The following is an 18737-nucleotide window of genomic DNA, read 5'->3' as shown; positions in this document are numbered from 1 at the left end:
TTTTTATGATTTGTACTGAGTGAACATGAAAAAATATATGAACTCAAGAGTGCAGAAATATTTTTCTGTGTATCAAGAAGTACTACAAACACATGATTGTTTTTGGAAAAAAAAAAAAAAATTAAATGCAAACTTAATTTTGATCTAGGGATTTAAAACAAATAAATGAAAAAAGAAAATCATTTCAATAATATGTTTTCCCTGAAACCAAAAGTATCATTTTTCCAAATTCATGCAAACAAGAAAAAGAAAAAAACAGAAAGTAAAAACACCTGTCTTTCCAAAAGGACCCGAGAGTGAGTTATGTTTATCGGTGTTAAATAAAAATATTTTTGTTGGTTGATCGGTATCCACTAACAACTAAAATGATGATCATGAACGGGGCCTATTTGATATGAAATGTTCATTACATGGCTCGAAACACACACTTTTTTTCATTCTTTTTTTTATCTACTAGTGTATTTTGGATGTTAAGTCAACAATTTTCGAAATCATGAGACTAGATAAAACACGATTAAACAGAACTTAGGCCAAGAATTTGGCAATTTTTCCCAAATATTAATGCATATATATTTATATTATACTAAAATTCTATCACTTCCTATTCGAATGAGAAATTTAAAGTTTGAGTTCTCCATCTTTGTCGATTTCTTGCAAATAAATAGCTTGGTCCCTTTTATTTAAAAAAATGTTTGGCTGGCTGAAAGCGATATTGGAAAAAGATATTAAAAAATTCGATTAAAATGTTGGATATTTTGTATGAATAAATAATTACAACTTATTATTGTTAAACTTCATTTATGTATGGTATAATATGAATCTTAAAGATCTAGACTTAAATTAATTAACTATTAAACATATTTAGAAACCAAAAACTATTAATGGAGTGTAACACATCACATCCGGTGACAAATAAGACACTAAGATTCGATAGATTAGAAACTCAATATAATTTAAATTGTACTTATATAGCAACATAATTTTTTTGTGGCACAAACTATTCATTTCTTTTTTTTTATTCACTTTCAAAATAACATTAATTAATTAATCATTGCATTTTGGTGACATTGGAAGGGTGGGTAGGTCACTAGTCGGTGGATAGACAGATAACGTTTCCCCACTCCTTTTATAGTTTATCCAACAATTTACTATTTTTATAAGACTGAATCTCTTCCTATTTTCTTTAGTATATATTAAATTAATTTCTATTAATTTTTAAAACCTTGCGCAAAATTTAGCAAATTTTCTTCGGTGTATTTTAATTTCTACGTACTTATTAAATTGATTCTATTCGTCAAAAAACATTTTTTTTATCTGCACCGAGCTATCATTATCGTTAATAATGAGGATATACTAATGTTTTTTCCCCTCATAAAATATGTTCCCAATAACAATAACAATAAGAATAATAAGAATAAAAGAAGACAAGCGAAGGCTAAATACATGCTACGAGGCGGTGGAGCAGTCCAAAGAGTGTTTGGCACGTATTAATTGCACAATTAGAGTCTTTAATTAAGATCTAAGATGAATTAGATGATATACGTTTTTCATTAATTAATGTTAATTAATGGAGGGAATTCTAAATTGACATTAGGGTTGGGGTTCAAGGGCCAAGCCACCCGTAGGATATATACTACCTTAAGGGAATAATTCATTAAAATGTCCCTATAGTTTTAACGTTGTCTCAATTATGTTTCTAAAAATTTTTGGGGCTGAAATTGTCCCTAACCTTTTAAAATATGTCTCAAAAATATTCTTCCGTTAATTCTCTCGGTTAGACCTAACGGAATCAACATGTGCTTGTCACGTGATATTGCACCCTCCCAATTAAAAGCCTCGAATTCACACGTTAAATCTAATTCCCAAATCATTTCCTCTCCATTCCCTGTTCCTATTTTACGTGAACCCTAATTCCCAAATCTTTGGCTCTCGATTTCTCTCCAAGTCGCCGTCTTTGCTTCGGTGGTTGGCTGCAAGACTTCGCCGGCGGTACATCTTTAACAATTACTGTAAGTTTGTTTCTACTCATGATTCTCTTATTTCTCGGTGTGAAGCTTGAATTTTTCTTTTATACTCATCTGCGATATTTGGAGCTTTTATTAACTTTAATTTGGCTTAAAATTTCCTAAAAATTGCATTTGTTCAAAGAGCATATTATTTGTTTTTTTTTTTTTTTGAAAACTCATGTAACACTTGTTATAATGAACAGTGAGGATACATTCTACATTTAGCTGTGATGGCTAGACGAAGTAAAATTGCTTTGAGTTCAACCCCAAACTATGGTATTTTATGTCCATTTTCAGTATTTAAATTATATAATTATTGTTTAATTATTTTGTAAACGGCACTCATAAACATGGTTTTGTGTATTTGTTATTATTTTTAGATTATCTTGGAGAACATGACAATTTTACTGTAAAACTGTATTTCAATGGAACAACGAAGGGGACAAGTGCATGGAAGGAATATTTGGGAGGGAGTATTGAGTATATTGACTTCCTCAACAAGCAGAAGATCCGGATGCTGCATTTATTGGGAGTTTTGGAAGAATTAGGTCTAAGAGATAAAAAAGAAGTTTAGACTCTGGCACAAATTGGGACCTAATTCTATGAAAGGTCGATATTTGGATAATGATGAGGATGTATTGGCCGTTACACAGTACATCCCAGATAACTTCGAAGTGGAGATATATGTAGAAGACGTTAGTAGAGTTATTGTAGTATCCGATCGATCAGATGAGATTGAAAGTGAATCAAATGCTGATGGAAGTGATTCAAATGTTGATGGGAGTGGATCAAATCTTGATGGGAGTGGTTCAGATGATGATGACGATGAAGATTTTCAAGACAGTGGGTACGAGTTTGATGAAGATGATAGAATTTTTTTTAGTCACATTGATCATGATGCCGAAATGCTAGACAACAGAGCGGCTATTGATAATGGTGTGGTGAGAAATGAGGTTCTATCTCGGATGCAGGTTGGTTTATTGAGCATCTTGGTTAATTAAATATATATTCTTAGATTAATAATTTTTTAAGTTTTTAGTCCTTAATGCTGAATAAGTATATCAATATTTTTGCAGGATGTAGAAGGTGATGCTAATTGTGTTGATATTGATGAATTGGTCAGTAACGTGGGTTCTGATGATGAAGATACTGAAGCCCGAAGATTTCCTTTGTTAAACCCCATTAAAGATGCAGAGAACCCTAACTTGCAGGTTGGTATGATTTTTAGTTCAAGAGATGAGGCTAAGTTTGTCATTGAAAGTCATTGCATCAAACGAGGAAGGTCTGTTAGGTTCGTTAAAGTCGATAAGAAGCGATTGCGGGGAAAGTGCAGAAATGAAAGTTGTGTGTAAGGGAATAGGGGTTGCACATAAACTGTTTGAGGTGTCCTACAATAACACCTTGAGTAACTTGCAGCGGAATATAATTAAAGCGTAAATAAAATAAACAAGCAACCAAATAAATAGACTCAATATGATTTAAGCAAGAGTATAAAATACTCTTGCAACGCCTCATGGCAAAACTTTACTAGAAAACAAATCAAAGAGTTTTACAAACCCTAACACTAGTGATTATTGTAAAATTCAATTTTTCAAAACAATTGAGAAAATAAACCATAAAAATAACTCCTAAAAATTATATTCAAAATAGAATAAATAAAATAGAGTAAGGTGTTAAAAATCTTGATGCCAAAAACTTGTATAGTCAAAATACTCTTCAATCAATGATCTTCAAGTGTTCTTCAAGCATCAAGTAACCTTGACCGATTTGAGCTTTCAAAGATCTTCAATCCTTCTGTCAATGTACGTGTATGAAGCTCTTGGAAAATCTCACGGTCTCTCTCTTTTTCTTTTTTTCTTGTGAACGCATATCTCAAATAAATAGACCAAGAATCCTTCTTCAATATGTTTCCTTGTAGGCGTAGGATTCCTTTGACTTGATCATATCAAATCTACACAAATAAAGAAAGATAAATATTAGATATGATATGTTAAATATTCTAATCAGCTTATCAATATCGCAAATAGGAAATAAATCACATAAATAAAAATTACTTCATGTCCAAGAAAGGCAAAAGATATTTAATAAAATCTTTTTCAAAATAGGATGATTTTAAGGAATAAAATATTTCTTTCATTGTGATTGGGTGATTCATGTGTCACCAATGAGCCATGACAGTTGTTGGCAGTACCAAATCACAAGAATTGTTTTTGGGATAATGGTAATAGAACTGCAAGCTCAACTTGGCTGGAAAAGACTTTTCTCAACAAGTTTAAATCGAACTCAAATTTGGGGACTACAACTTTCAAAGATGAGATATTCGACAGCTTAAGGTTGCGTGTTTCTAGGAAAAGAGCTTATCTTGCCAAGAGGAAAGCTCGTGAAATGGTCGAGGGTTCAATTAGCCAACAATTCAGCAAAATCAAAAATTATTGTGCAGAGTTGGTGAGGGTAGATCCGAATTCTACAGTAATTTTAAAAGTGACTGAGGATGAAGATGGACCAAGGTTTCAGCATATGTACATATGCTTTTCAGCATGCAAAGAAGGATTTAAAAATGCATGTAGACCTCTGGTTGGTGTTGACGGCTGCTTTCTTAAAAGTAAGAATGGTGGACAATTGGTAGCGGCGGTTGGGCTAGATCCCAACAACAATATCTTTCCTATTTCATATGCCTTGGTTGAAAGAGAAACAAAAGATAGTTAGATGTGGTTTCTGCAATTGTTGGACACTGATCTCGGCTTTGGAGATGGACATGGATGGACATTCATGTCAGACAAACAAAAGGGTCTGATTTCGACATTTGAAAGCTTGTTTCCTGCTGCTGACAATCGCTTTTGTGTTAGGCATTTGCATACTAACATGAAAAAAGATGGTTTTCCAGGTATGGATATTAGAAATTCACTTTGGGCAGCAGCCAAAGCAACAACAATTGCAGAATTTTGTTTGAGGATGGAAGAGATGAAAGAAATTGATGTGAAAGCGTACGAGTGGTTGGCTAAGAAACCCGCGGAGCAGTGGTCCAAGTCACATTTTAGGCCAACCTTCAAATGTGATGCACTTTTGAATAATATGTGCGAGTGCTTCAACAGTTTCATCTTGGAGGCCAGAGAGAAACCAATTATACCAATGTTTGAGGCCATAAGAAATTTGCTCATGGTTCGATTTCAGCTTAACCGGGAGAAGGCTGAGAAATGGGATAAGAAGATATGTCCGAAGATTTAAAAGATTTTGGAGCAAATTTGCTATGACGCATCACAACACAGTCTAATACAAGCTGATCATATGCATTTTCAGGTTAATCGACCATCTGGTCAACACACAATCAACTTTGGTACAAATTCGTGCAGTTGTATGAGGTGGGACTTGACTGGTATCCCTTGCCAGCATGCGGTTTGTGCAATCTGGTACAAGTATCAAGATCCAATTGATTACGTGCATTCATATTATGGGATTGATACATATGAGAAATGCTACGAGAAATCGATTTTGCCAATCACTGGTCCTGATTTATAGGCCGAAACTTCAATGCCATCTCCACTCCCTCCGGTGTTTAAAGAAAAAGTGGGTAGACCAGCTAAATTACGAAGGAGGGAATGAGATGAACCTCCTAGTTCTAGCCAAACTCATCTGCGTGGTGCAAGAAGAATTAGTAAATGTAGAAGGTATGGAGAATTTGGACATAACCAAAGGACATGCAATAAAGAGCAACAAACGCAACAAAGTCAAACAACACATACAACTGATGAAAACCAGAGTAAAAAGAAGAAATTGCCGGTATATTGGATTAAATTTTCTTTTATTTACTCTCGATTTCATTCAGTAATGTTTATGGTTTGATTGACACAGGTGAGAAGTTTAGTAGAAGGGAGTTCAACTGGAGCAGTTGGTAGATCGACCGGAGCTCAACTGGAGCTGGAGGAAAATCTCATGGAGCGGGAGGGTGTTCAGCTGGAGCAGGACGGGGCTCAACTGGAGCTGGAGGGAAATCTTATGGAGCGAGAGGGTGTTCAACTGGAGCAGGAGGGGGCTCGAAGAGCTGGAGGGAAATCTCATAGAGTAGGTGGGAGTTCAATTGGAGCAGGTGAAAATTCAAATGGAGCAGGAGGGAGTTCAACTATCAATGTAAGTTAGTATAATGTAATGCATATGTACATGTGAGTAAAATATGCTTCAGAGCATAACTATAATAATTTGTTTTCAATGTCTCTCAGTCCATATATATGCAAAATCCTGTCTTCGTGAAAGGAGGAAAAAACTTTGTGACAGTTTCGCGGCTCAGAGCATCATTAGATGATCAACGAAAGAAGCGACACTCAAGCCAAGGCCATGAGACTGCGAGCCCCGTTTCCAATACTCAATCATCCGCATGTGCTTCAAAGAATTCGACTGGGAAGGATTGAACTTGGTAGTTGATGAGTTGTGGTTGATGTAATGGACCATCTGTGTTTTTTGTGAGAATTTTATTGTAAGCTGAGGGTTTTCAATAGTTGTTTTGCATACTTATTTTGGGACCATGGATTGGTGTTTTCCAGACTTTTTTGTTGAAGTATTGTCTTGAGACTATGTTGGTGTTATGTATTATTTTTTAATTTAATTTCCCCTCTGTGATTAGATACATAGTGGAATAAACATCATTGAATAATGCCACCAAATTGAATTCAAAATACTCATGATCTAAATCACATTCGTAACAGTAACATAAGCTTAGAATACATTGGCTCAAAAATTTCCAACACAGATGTCGAAGCTTGGAATACATTGACCCAAGCATTTCCAACACTGGCTCAAGCATTAAAAACACATCTACTAACTAAATGAGATCATAACAGGATAATGGTTGAACGTCAAACGTCATTCATAACTGGAGCAGAAGCTTGGAATACATAACATTCATTACATAATTTTAGGTACCAACATCTTCACACGTGAATTCTCAAAACCAACCCCAAAACAAGTCCAACAAAAAAAAAACAAAATCTTGGAATACAAAAAAACAACCAATTCGCTTCTTCATTCATTAAATGAGCAACAAGCTACTAGTTAGCATCATCTTTAACAACCTTTAAACCAACTGTGCATCCAAAATTTTAGCTACCAACATCATCACTCTTATTTTTTGAAAACCAACACCAACACAAGTCCAACAATAATCAGCAGCAATCTTCTCTTCAATTTCTTGCCGAATTCATCCCTAGATGTTAAGCTTTTGATTTTATCTTCTTTCTTGCGAACTTCATCTTCAAGATTTCTCACATGTTTCATTAATGTAACACTATCGTCCTTCAAGTCAATAATTTCTTTCTCGAGTCCAGGTATTATTTGTTTCGATCTACTGCACATCTCGGGATCCCACCACTAAAATGCACCACAATATGCAGGTGTCTGCACAAGAAAAAAAATTTATTTTCTAACTTGAAATTACATAACCTTATCATTTAAATTATATCACAAAAAAATAATACACTTACACCATAATTAGGACATGTGCGAAACCTCCTCCCTGGATTATTCAACGTCCATGATGTCTTTAAAGAAAGTTCAACACCACAAGTACAGAACATAGGTCTCGGTCTAAAACCAATGTCTACAAAGTTTGGCGCAGTTGAAAATTTTGAATCATACCAACTTATGACAAATCTGAAATTACTTTAAGTAATTACATAAAAAAATAGATTCAAGTCATTTCAAGTAATTATCGTGTAAGGATTTTCACTGTAATTAAGACAATAACAAAAAAAACCGTTTGTATTACGAAGAGTCAACTAGCAGCTGGAAAAAGTAAGAACATTGCGGGAAAAAAACATGAACAAGCAAGCGTCGATTTGCATAGATAACCAAGAAAAGAAAATAAATCGGTTGGATGCATTCGTCTCAGCTCCATAAAAAATAAAAAAAACATCACTTACACAGGTGTTGTACCGCCGGCGACGTCTTGCAGCCAACCACCGAAGCAAAGACGGCGACTTGGAGAGAAATCGAGAGCCAAAGATTTGGGAATTAGGGTTCACGTAAAATAGGAACGGAGAATGGAGAGGAAATGATTTGGGAATTTGGTTTAACATGTGGATTCGGGGATTTTAATTGGGGGGTGCAATATCACGTGATAAGCACGTGTTGATTCCGTTAGGTCTAACAGATAGAATTAACGGAAGGATATTTTTGAGAAATATTTTAAAAGGTTAGGAACAATTTCAGCCCCAAAAATTCTTTAGGGACATAATTGGGACAACGTTGAAACAATAGGAACATTTTAATGAATTATCCCACCTTAAGGCATAGTTTGGTATACATGATAAGGCATAGTCGGTAGTTAATCTACCGACTAATATTTTTCATATTAATATTATATGTGTTGACATATGAACCTTGAGATATACGATCGAGTCATCGAGATATTACTATAAAAATAATATTTCATAAACTAGAGGTGGATGCTATTTTTAAGAAGATAACAAGAATATCAAGCATTTCTTGTAGTACCAAAAATTATAAACCGTGGATGATAGTTACATGTTCACATATCTTATCATGAACTAATGTTTTAACAAGATGTTAGTCTTAGCGTAATCATCACACATTCAATTGTCATTTTGCTCATTCTGCACATTTGAGGTCAACTGGAAAAGTCACGATCCCTACATGTAAAAATATAAGAAAATTATTTGACACACCCTTGAAACAATATTATAAGTCCATAAGATATCGTTTGTGCGAATGATGAGATTTAACGTAATTGTATCATTTCATGTTTAGTTCAAGCTTTACAATAAATAAGTTACAAACTCTATTATTTTCATTTCACCATTGATCAAACCACATATTTCGATTGCTTTAAATAAATAAATAAATAAAAACTTATTGCTCCACAATAATATATACACCCCTTTATATGGCCATATGGGCAGCTGACTATTTCTCGAGCTATGCCTGTACCATGTTAGATTTTATATCCTAGCCTGATTCCATTGTTGTACCTAACTGTATAATTAATTTCATCGTTAGATTGTACAAAACAATTCAAAAAGACTTTTTATGGATTCTCCAATTTTTTAATACGGCCCACACTGCGTAGACTTAATTAAAATTCCACGTAAATCGGCTCAAGCATAAATTTATTCACGTTTGGAATTGCAAATTTTGTCGTTTCTTCTCTCCCCAATCACTATTCTCTAATCCGTAAGAATTTTCGTATTGTGCACCATAAATCAGTTCAATCGAAGTTGTGGAAATTATGCCAATGCGATAAATCCTTACATTGCAAGTAGAAGTGTAGAACAGCAATAATCAAATAAAAAAAATATTTGCTCCACAATAATTTATTTATTTTAGCAACAACAATGACTACATAAATTTCGGAAGAGCAATAGGATGATTTGTTTGTCAATACAAGATCGAGTTTAATTTTTCGGTTTTTAAGACGAATATTGTACTCCACAAACGGTATTCATGCAATACAACAATAATCAACATATTTTAGAAGGTGGCATTGGAAATTTTGAAATTTAGGAACCACGAAATAATTAATTAGAAATTTTCTCATGTGATTTTTATCAATAACCTCTCGATTTATTTCTTTATCGTATTTAAGTGTCCAAATGTGTCCTAAAATCTTGAATTTAACCAATAATTTATTGGAAATCAAGGCAGAGAAGATATAGAGAACCTAGAAAGAAGGTTTTGGACTTTATTGTATGTGAATGCAAACGTGGGGATCCTGTTCAAAAGAATTGAGAGACTGGATAAATCAATAAATAGCCATAGTTATTGGCAGCTTTAGGCGGCAGGGGGTTCCCACATGGCAATTCATTAATGGTTGTTTATTCTCAATTAACAAACACAAATTCATTCACACAATTTCACCCCTTCACACATTGTCTGAACCTCGATCGGAAAATCCTATGCGACGCTACACGAGATGATTTGTAATATCTATCCTTCATTTAGTGCGTCGTTCACACGAGAATTTCCCATCTTCATCATGCCACATGCTAACCAATTTTTTTTCATTCATATTTGGGGGAAAAACTAATACTTAGTTTCATAAATGTGAATTCAACACGCTGATTTAGGGGTTCAACTTCAAAATTTGTCTAAATAAAAAATTGAACTTGGGCATTAGCTCACAACTAATTTAATGTGTCTATAATAACTTCTGCTAAATTAGATATAGAACACTTTTTGAGAGACGCGCCCGTGCGCACACATAAATATCACAAAATATACACAATAGTCGAACATACTGAACAGAAGGTAACACAAATCATCGTCCATTGTCCAACACTAACACCATGGTTTGGTTTACACATAGTTTGGAGAAGCTTGTTAAAGATCAAATCTGGACAAGTGAATATACCACTAACATGAATGGACCAGCAACATGGCAAGTTCCAACCCATAGCAACATTCCACAGTATTTTGTTCGAATTGGAAATTATAACAAACTTGTATTTAGACGAGAGGCGGGTACTGCTTTGCCTGCTGCCGAACCCTCTTCTTATATTCTGCCGTGTCCTGCATGTTTTTTTATGACAGAATTTAATTCCAGAAATATACAATATCGTATCAACGGAAATGAGGGGGAAAGGGAGGAGTTAAGATCAAATTAACAGGAAAATTTTCACCTTGGATGAACTGAATGCATGCATAATTTTTTTCATCTTAAAATTTCAAGATAGCCAACCTGGCTAAGATAAGTCAAGAATGCTATTTCATATGAAATAATGAAAGGTCTAGGGAATCAGTCCAACAAATGGGAAAAAAAAAAGTTGCATATTCAGGAGGTGATAACATAACATGCGTAAGAATGCTGTGATATGAAAGGTCTATGATCAGGACACAAAATGGAAACAAACAAGTTGCAATTCAGCAAGTGAAAACAGTAACACAACCAGTAGCAGATGTTCGGCAATACTATTTCTTGAATAATCAGACCCAAGTAAATGGTCAATGGATTTTATTTTTATTATTTTTAAAGTGCAGGGAATGAAACGCAATTGGAGACAACGATAACCTTTTTTTATATATCTATTACCTGAATAAATAGATGGTAACCCTCAGTTTGTGCTGGATCAGATGGATTTGGTTGATCCAACAAATCTTGGATGCCAACCAAGATTTGCTTCACGGTAATGGCTGGTCGCCAGCCCTAAAAATATATATGAGAAAGAGGGAGGAGAAAACAAGTTGTTTTATATTTGAAATGAGATTTAATCAATTATGATTGAAAACAGAAAGCAATCAAAATATACTTACACTATCTTCATTGAGTATTGAAAGGCAGACAGTTCCAGAGGGATATATATTTGGATGGAAAAAACCTTGGGGAAATTTACATTTCGGTGGCTTACTAGGATAATCTTCACTAAAGTGCATCGTGAGAGGGTAATAACCACCATCCCAGTCCGTCTGCAAGACCATTAATTATTAAATATTTGCTAAGCACGGTTTATCACTCTCAATTTATTAAGAACGAGCATCTCACAAGACCTGTGTTGAAACTCCGTATATCAATAAAAATAATTCCAACCTCAACCACAAGAAAAAAAATATATATTATCAAACTTGGAAATACGATAGCATCACATATTTACATCTATTGTTATAAGCTAATTTGGATTTGGGAAACACTATTTGGGTTTACAAATTAGTTGTGCAAAAAGTACCCTCAACTAATCCAATAACTGATAAACATATAAATAAAAAGAATAGTTTCATAAATTGTGTTTTCTAGACCAGCCTCGACACTTCTAACAGTATCTAAAATGTGTTACCCAAAATATCACCACCTTTTTCTAATTTAAGGTGTGATTAGTAAATGTCGCTTCCCAGAATAAGGTTCAACAAAAAAATAATTGTTTCATTCAAAATTTTTACAAAAACTTGTTATGTAATTTCATTGTTCTATTCTAAAAAATTTAGTCAAGAATTACTAAAATAACTGTGTGATTTTGTAATTTATAAAATGTCTTTGCAGACATTTAAAATTTGGACTTGAATTCCAGTAATAAAAAAAAATAAACCATTGCCATTTAAGTGTGTAAAACAACAGATGCGCAAACATGCGTAGAGCAAAGATAGGCGAGACAAACTGCACCCAAAATCATAGCTACCTCATTAATTATTATTATTATTAATACATAAAAGAGGCGAAAAGGATATAGCGAAGACTAGTTGCCACTTGCCAAGAACTACGGAGATCCCCAATGCACTACATAGCAACCTAGACAACTGTTTCTCGAAATATATTTATGTTTTCAAACTATTAATAAGTAAGAAATTTTAAGTAAGAAATTACAAGACAGAGAGCTGAATTATGATGCCATATCCCACCAATAAGGGGAGCAAATATACATCGTATCCGAACAAAAGAAGAACCTAAAACAGATTCAAGTTCAGTTGCTGACACAACACACAAAATTGGTTCTTTGATGTCTCTCTACAAGGTGGACAACTTTATATTTCACATACTGGATGCAATAAGGTAGTAATTTTTGTGCTAAACTGAATTCACAAGACATGTTGCCCTTTTCATCCACGATATTTTTCTTAAGAAAATCAAATATTTTGCACCCAAAAAAAAAAAAATACTAACAGCCAAAATCAATTGAGATCCTAGGTGCTACAAATACTACTAAACAATCAGTGACTTCCAGTTAAACATCGTCAAGCGACTGATAGATATGCTTAAAACATAGTTATTTTCCTCAAGAAAACCACAAAATTTCCGGAAATTTCGACACATATATGCCATCAAATCAAAACAGCCGTAAATGCACCTAAAAACGAAAAAAATGAAAGACAAAAGGGAAAAAAAAGCCAGCACGGAAATGAAATATCAAAGTACGAAATACTTACCCCGGTCTTACCAGGGATTGTGCAGTGCCAAACCATCATGTTCACAGTACCGTCTGAAAGGGTCTCCGGTTTAGCCACAAAACCCTAAAGAAAACAAACAACAAAACAAAAATTCACACAAACCCAAAAAAAAAAAAAAAAAACCCCACAATCAAAGAATTCCCACATTAAAAAAAAAAAAAAAAAACTAACATGGGGGTGATTTTTGCGCCACGCTTTTCGCTCCTCCACGAGCCGACCGCGAGCTATACCTCCAGACATCTCCTTCTCCAAAAACTAAAATAATTCCTTGAGTGAAACAAAATTTCACAGAGGACAAAGATAAGCAGCAGCCCTTACCGACTGTTCAAGTGCTCGCCTTAAATCGAATAGAGAGAAGTTATTTCGCTGCCAATAGACGGTTCAGATTGGATCTCATTGAATCGTGTGGTTGACAATCCAACGCGACTTTTCTTATGATTTCTAATTTCTAATGCTTGCGTGAAAACCACGCCACTGTAAGACACCTCGCGTGGTAAACGCGTGAGTTGTTGCCATTTTAAACTCATAATATAATATTATTATTTCTTTAAATTGATTTTCAAACATATTTAAACTTCACGAATTTTTTTAAAAACAATTTAAATAAAATTTTTTGTGGGTAGAAAATTGATTTTATAAACTTCAAATTCACTATTTTTTTGTGTATATAGTATTTTATGTTAATTAGTATCGATTTCAAATTTATTAATTAATAATGTCATTTGAAATTCATTCTATTTTATATAACTAATATATGTATAAATAAGTTTGTACAAATTTAAGATTCACAAAAGCTCATGTAAGACGGTATCACAGATCAATTTCGTGAAACATATCTTTTATTTGAGTCATTTATGAAAAAAATATTATTATTTTTATTGTAAATGTGGGTTGGGTTGATCCGTCTCACAAATAACTTTAAAATTTAATATATTATTTTATTGTTAACAATAAAATTATAATCTATATCCATGGATTTAAAAATATTTCATCCAAATTTATGTTGCATTGGTGAGGTAGATTTGAAATTAATTAATTTTTATGATATTTTTTTTTGATAATATTAATAATAATAATAATAATAATAATAATAATAATAATAATAATAAAGCAAACGATTCCATTTGAAATACTTATATTACTTATTTACCTGTTAGTAATATAAATTATTTTAGATTTCAAATTATTATTAGTTGAACTTGAAATTTATTAAAATTAAATTGAAATACTATATAATATATATATATATATATATATATATATATATATATATAAATATATAAACATGTAAAACGTGTATTTGAATTTTATGGTGTTGAACACGTCAATAATATCTAATGTCACACAATAATATTTGACATTAAATCAGTTTTTTATGTCGTGTTGTAACAACGACAAGACGAAAATCCAATTTAATCGTGTAGAGCATCAGAAGTAGATTACATTACAAAATAAATTTAGCTATTATTATTATCTTCCTCTATATATATCTTCCCCTATATTAAATAATTTGTTCTTTAGACATCATATTTTTTTCTACCCAAATTGCCCTTATGTGATATAGATATTACACTTTTGTTTTCATTTGTTTTTTTATTTCGATATTTCAAATTGTAGTTTAATCTATTGATAATTTTTACAACTATGATATTACTTTTATTATTTAGAGCCGTCAATTTGGGTTAGGCCCGTCTGGTCGGTCCGTCTTGCCACACAATTTAAGTGGGTTGAGTTGAAATTTTTTCAACCCAACTAAAGATGGGTCAACCTGCTTAGGCCCACGACCCGCGCGGGTTAGCCCGCTGTGGGCCTGGTTTGGCTCGCGAGTCTGGAGAATTATTAATTTATTTTTTTTATTGTGATATATGTATTTTTTAATGAAAGTTGTGAATTTTTTTGTATTAATTACTTTATATAAAATTTACACGTATGAAATCAATAATTAAAATTTTTATTAATATTTATTTATGAAATGAAATGTATAATTAATTATAATAATTTTTATTTATTTTTATTTGTAGTTAGTCAACCCGCGGGCCAACCCGCCTCACCCGCAACCCACATTGGGTTGGGTTGGGTTGAGGATTTTCAGCCCATCGGGATGATGGAACAGCCCGTCCTCGACTCGTTAAAAGGTGGGTTTTTAGTTGGCCGGCCCGCCCCGCCATGGGTTGGCCCGTCTGACAGCTCTACTCTTATTTGAATATAAATCAAATTAATTACAAAATTATTATACAAGTTGCATGCATCAATACACTAATTATTAATATTATTAACCATAAAAGGTTAGTGCATAAAGGACATAAGTGGATGCAAAAACGGAAAAATAGTTAAGAGGAGATATGAGAAGATGATTCAAAATATAATTGAATGAAGCTCTTCAAAATCGAAATTCACAAAATATTATAATGGTTAATCTTTTTTTGTTTTTATTAAAATAGATCAAAGCCCAATAATGTATTGAGTTGGCCCAGTGTAAAATGGGCCCACCCGAACACCCGAGTCAGAATCTAGCCATCTTTCCCATCCATCGTGATTCGGTCGCTTCAGTGAACAAGAAGCGAAGTAGAGAGCTCGGAACTCAGAAGCTCCATGGCCACAGACTTCAAATCCATCCCCTTGATCGGTATTAAATTTTTTCTTTAATTTCTGTATTCGTGTCCCACTGCTATTTTTTTTTCTTTTAATCGAAGAAGATTCGACGCTGTAAGCTTAAGAGAGCTCATTTAATTTTTTTTGAAAAAATCATGGAACAGATATCAGTCCTCTGGTGGAGAAATGGGATGATCCAAAAATGTCTCAAGATGGAGGTGTAGCCCAAGTTGTTCAACAACTACACCAGGCTTGTCGCGAAGCTGGGTTCTTTTATGTGGTAATTTTGTCAGTTTAATCTGGTTATGTAATGATATTAATTTGGCTTAATTCCCGTGTTCAGAAATTTACTGGCGTGTTTCTTTTCGTACGTAGAGAAACATAGTTATTGTTGCGGTAATATCCTGTAACTTTTTGTTTTTTTTTGGTTGATGGGAAGTGAAGAAATGAAATCATACAGCTAGTAAACTACTTAACCTTACTTCAAGCTCCATTACTTTTTATCCAATTAGGTGCTCGGCAATTGGCCGAACTATATGCTACTACTACATTATAGAATGTTAACAGATAACCACTAGTTTTAGAAGAAAACGAGATCAAAATGTTTTTTGAAGATAATAAATCTTTTTCCTTTTGAAAAGGAAGATGATTGTAGCCTTTTAATTCTTACGTCAATGTCTTTTGTTGCACAGAAAGGACATGGCATCCCTGACTCTTTCCTTAAAGAGGTTAGAGGTATAGCACGGCATTTTTTTAGTTTACCGTATGAGGAGAAGCAAAAGATTAAACTATCTGCAGCAACTGGATACAGGTTCGTGGAGTGCAACAAAATTTTATAACAATGTGGTATGAGAATGACTAAGATTTGATGTGATCAGTGTATATATATATATATTTTTATTTTTAAAACTTAAAATGCCCTTTTGAATACAGAGGATATCAAAGAGTCGGTGAGAACATAACAAAAGGCGTACCTGATATACATGAAGCCATTGATGTAGGTTGAGATTCTATACACCTCTTCATTATAACTGCTGCTTGGTTGGTCCAATTGTTTATCGGACAAACCTTATTCTCAAACTTGTTTGGTGCTGATCCATGCCACATTGGCTCTTCCAGGGTTATTTCTTTATGTCTTACATCTTGTATCGAGAATGTTGAGTCTTTTTTACTCTATTTACTATGAGTCAAGAATGTTGCTTCTCGCTTTGAATGATAACAATGTTGTGCTTGCAAACAGTTTGAACCAACAATGGCGTAAATTATTCTTGGCACTAATACGGTCGAGGATGTTTTTCAGGATGAAATGCAAGACGATTTTTGTTATTCATTTTCTCTGACAAATTAACGGGCTTTCGCTTTATTATTATTCATTAGTTTGTAATTTTTTGTATGTCAAATTTTGTTTTGCGGATATTTAGATTCTATTATATAATAGCTTTGGATATCATACTAAATAAGATGTGTGCTTCTTGGCTATACGATATCCAGGCATCTTGGTATGCCTTGTACTTTTAGTAACTATGGCTGAGATTAATATTTAAATATTGTTATAACAGTGCTATAAGGAAGTAAAACCTGGAATGTATGGTGCTCTTGGCAAAGTTATGGAGGGATCAAACAAATGGTATGTAAAGTTCAGTTCAAGCTGTTAAATTATAGGCAAAGCAATATTTTGATGATTCACGCCGTGTCAAACTTTGTTGAGGACATGTAATTCCAAATTAAGTTCTTTAGCTATGGAGAATTTTATATTTAAAGTTGTATGTGAGAAACACAAAGAAAGGGAGGGGAAAAAGAATTATGTTTTTACTCCACATATGTAGATTCTGTGAAAATTATGGGATTGCTGTAGGTTTCTCCATATTTTACCAAGAAACCCATTGCTATTCTACTTTAGTCTGTTACAGTAAATCTTTTTGTTAAGCACCCACTCTGCCTGTTTAATTTGAGTTGGTTGCTGAACAATTTGATGTGAGACTAACTTCATATCCGTGACTGTTCGGTATTGAACCTACATTTACACAGGCCAAATGATCCTCCAAATTTCAAAAATTTAATGGAGGAGTACATCAACCTTTGCACTGGTACTTTGTCCAATAAAGTTCCTTACTCTGTTCCCGAATCTTTTTGTCTAACGATCTAAATGAAATCACCATATTATGAGTTTATAGATCTGTCTCGAAAGATAATGAGGGGCATTGCTCTAGCCCTCGGTGGATCAATGGATGCGTTTGAAGGGAGTAGAGCAGGAGATCCATTTTGGGTTTTTCGCATAATTGGATATCCTGTTGGCTCTCAATATGGACAAGAAATGCCAAAGAATGACATTGGGTGGTGAGCAAGGTCTTAATATTAGTTTTTCATCTTCTTTCATTTAGCTTACTTCTGATTAATGTTTTTTTTGTCTGCCATTTGAATGAATCTAGTGGAGCTCACACGGATTACGGTAATGTTTTTATAGCTGGATATCTATTTTCTTATCCTCTTGTTTATCCTCTCACAATTTATTTTTTCAGGTTTACTGACATTAGTCAATCAAGACGACGATATAACTGCCCTTCAGGTATGTTTGTCTCTTTGTTTTATTTCACGTTGGCACGTTAACTAATATGTTTGAATTATTAAAGGTGAGAAACAGTGAGGGGGAATGGATATCAGCAATGCCAATTCCTGGCACTTTTGTTTGTAACATTGGCGACATGCTTAAGGTACACGCGTACTTCAGACGCACTTTAGTGATCCCTCTGAAACTTCTGTACGCTGCAGCATACACCCAAACCTCAATATACAAATTGTCCTCTGAAAGATAATTTATGAAAAATGGCAGATTCTAACTAATGGTCTTTACGAATCAACCCTCCATCAAGTCATCAACAACTCTCCAAGCTATCGTGTTTGCGTTGCCTACTTCTATGAGGTAACTCTCATCCCAACAGTTGTATAGCAAAGTGCGAGAATAGTAATGTGGGAGTGCATGCATCCTTGCAAGTCCTCTCCCCACCTAGTTTGGCATTTTATGTGGATTTTCTTCATGACAGCCTAACTTCGATGCTGCGATAGAACCAATGGATACATGTGTGCAGAAGACGGGGGGTGCCAAGAAGTTTGAAGGAGCTGTATATGGAAAACATTTGGTCGGCAAAGTCCTTACTAATTTCGTCGAATAGGTCTTTTGTTGTAATGTTTTGCTATTTCTTGTCCACTTACCCGGCTCGTGGTGCCAACAAAATTTCTCTGATCAAACAAGGTCTTTATTTA

At 33.8% G+C, this 18737-nt stretch overlaps 2 protein-coding genes across 2 annotated transcripts; one reads left to right on the top strand and one right to left on the bottom strand.

Moving 5' to 3' along the window:
• Positions 1-10159: 10159 nt before the first annotated feature.
• LOC140880839 (SUMO-conjugating enzyme SCE1) lies at positions 10160-13213 on the bottom strand. The gene is made up of 5 exons (XM_073285654.1): positions 13056-13213; positions 12864-12947; positions 11262-11414; positions 11041-11154; positions 10160-10520 (listed from the first exon to the last, which is right to left on the bottom strand). Exons 1-5 carry the CDS (start codon positions 13122-13124, stop codon positions 10458-10460), a joined length of 483 nt encoding a protein of 160 aa, XP_073141755.1. The 5' UTR covers positions 13125-13213; the 3' UTR covers positions 10160-10457.
• Positions 13214-15375: 2162 nt separating this feature from the next.
• LOC140882311 (homoarginine-6-hydroxylase 2-ODD-C23) lies at positions 15376-18737 on the top strand. The gene is made up of 12 exons (XM_073288247.1): positions 15376-15510; positions 15641-15756; positions 16169-16287; positions 16410-16473; positions 17036-17103; positions 17505-17563; positions 17651-17813; positions 17906-17925; positions 17996-18042; positions 18107-18187; positions 18307-18396; positions 18518-18737. Exons 1-12 carry the CDS (start codon positions 15477-15479, stop codon positions 18644-18646), a joined length of 990 nt encoding a protein of 329 aa, XP_073144348.1. The 5' UTR covers positions 15376-15476; the 3' UTR covers positions 18647-18737.

Source organism: Henckelia pumila, chromosome 2 (assembly GCF_033568475.1).
Source record: "Henckelia pumila isolate YLH828 chromosome 2, ASM3356847v2, whole genome shotgun sequence".
Taxonomy (NCBI): domain Eukaryota; kingdom Viridiplantae; phylum Streptophyta; class Magnoliopsida; order Lamiales; family Gesneriaceae; genus Henckelia; species Henckelia pumila.
The sequence above is the reverse complement of the archived record's forward strand: the minus strand, read 5'-3'. Positions and strand labels throughout refer to the sequence as shown.

What these genes read in the sequence shown, in the direction of transcription:
- LOC140880839 (XM_073285654.1), bottom strand. Translation starts at nt 13,124, where the DNA reads ATGTCTGGAGGTATAGCTCGCGGTCGGCTCGTGGAGGAGCGAAAAGCG. An exon ending in GGCGCAAAAATCACCCCCAT is followed by an intron (nt 12,948 to 13,055) that starts GTTAGTTTTTTT and finishes TGTTTTCTTTAG; the next exon opens with GGTTTTGTGGCTAAACCGGA. An exon ending in CAATCCCTGGTAAGACCGGG is followed by an intron (nt 11,415 to 12,863) that starts GTAAGTATTTCG and finishes ATGGTCTTGCAG; the next exon opens with ACGGACTGGGATGGTGGTTA.
- LOC140882311 (XM_073288247.1), top strand. Translation starts at nt 15,477, where the DNA reads ATGGCCACAGACTTCAAATCCATCCCCTTGATCG. An exon ending in ACATTGGCGACATGCTTAAG is followed by an intron (nt 18,188 to 18,306) that starts GTACACGCGTAC and finishes GAAAAATGGCAG; the next exon opens with ATTCTAACTAATGGTCTTTA. An exon ending in GCGTTGCCTACTTCTATGAG is followed by an intron (nt 18,397 to 18,517) that starts GTAACTCTCATC and finishes TCTTCATGACAG; the next exon opens with CCTAACTTCGATGCTGCGAT.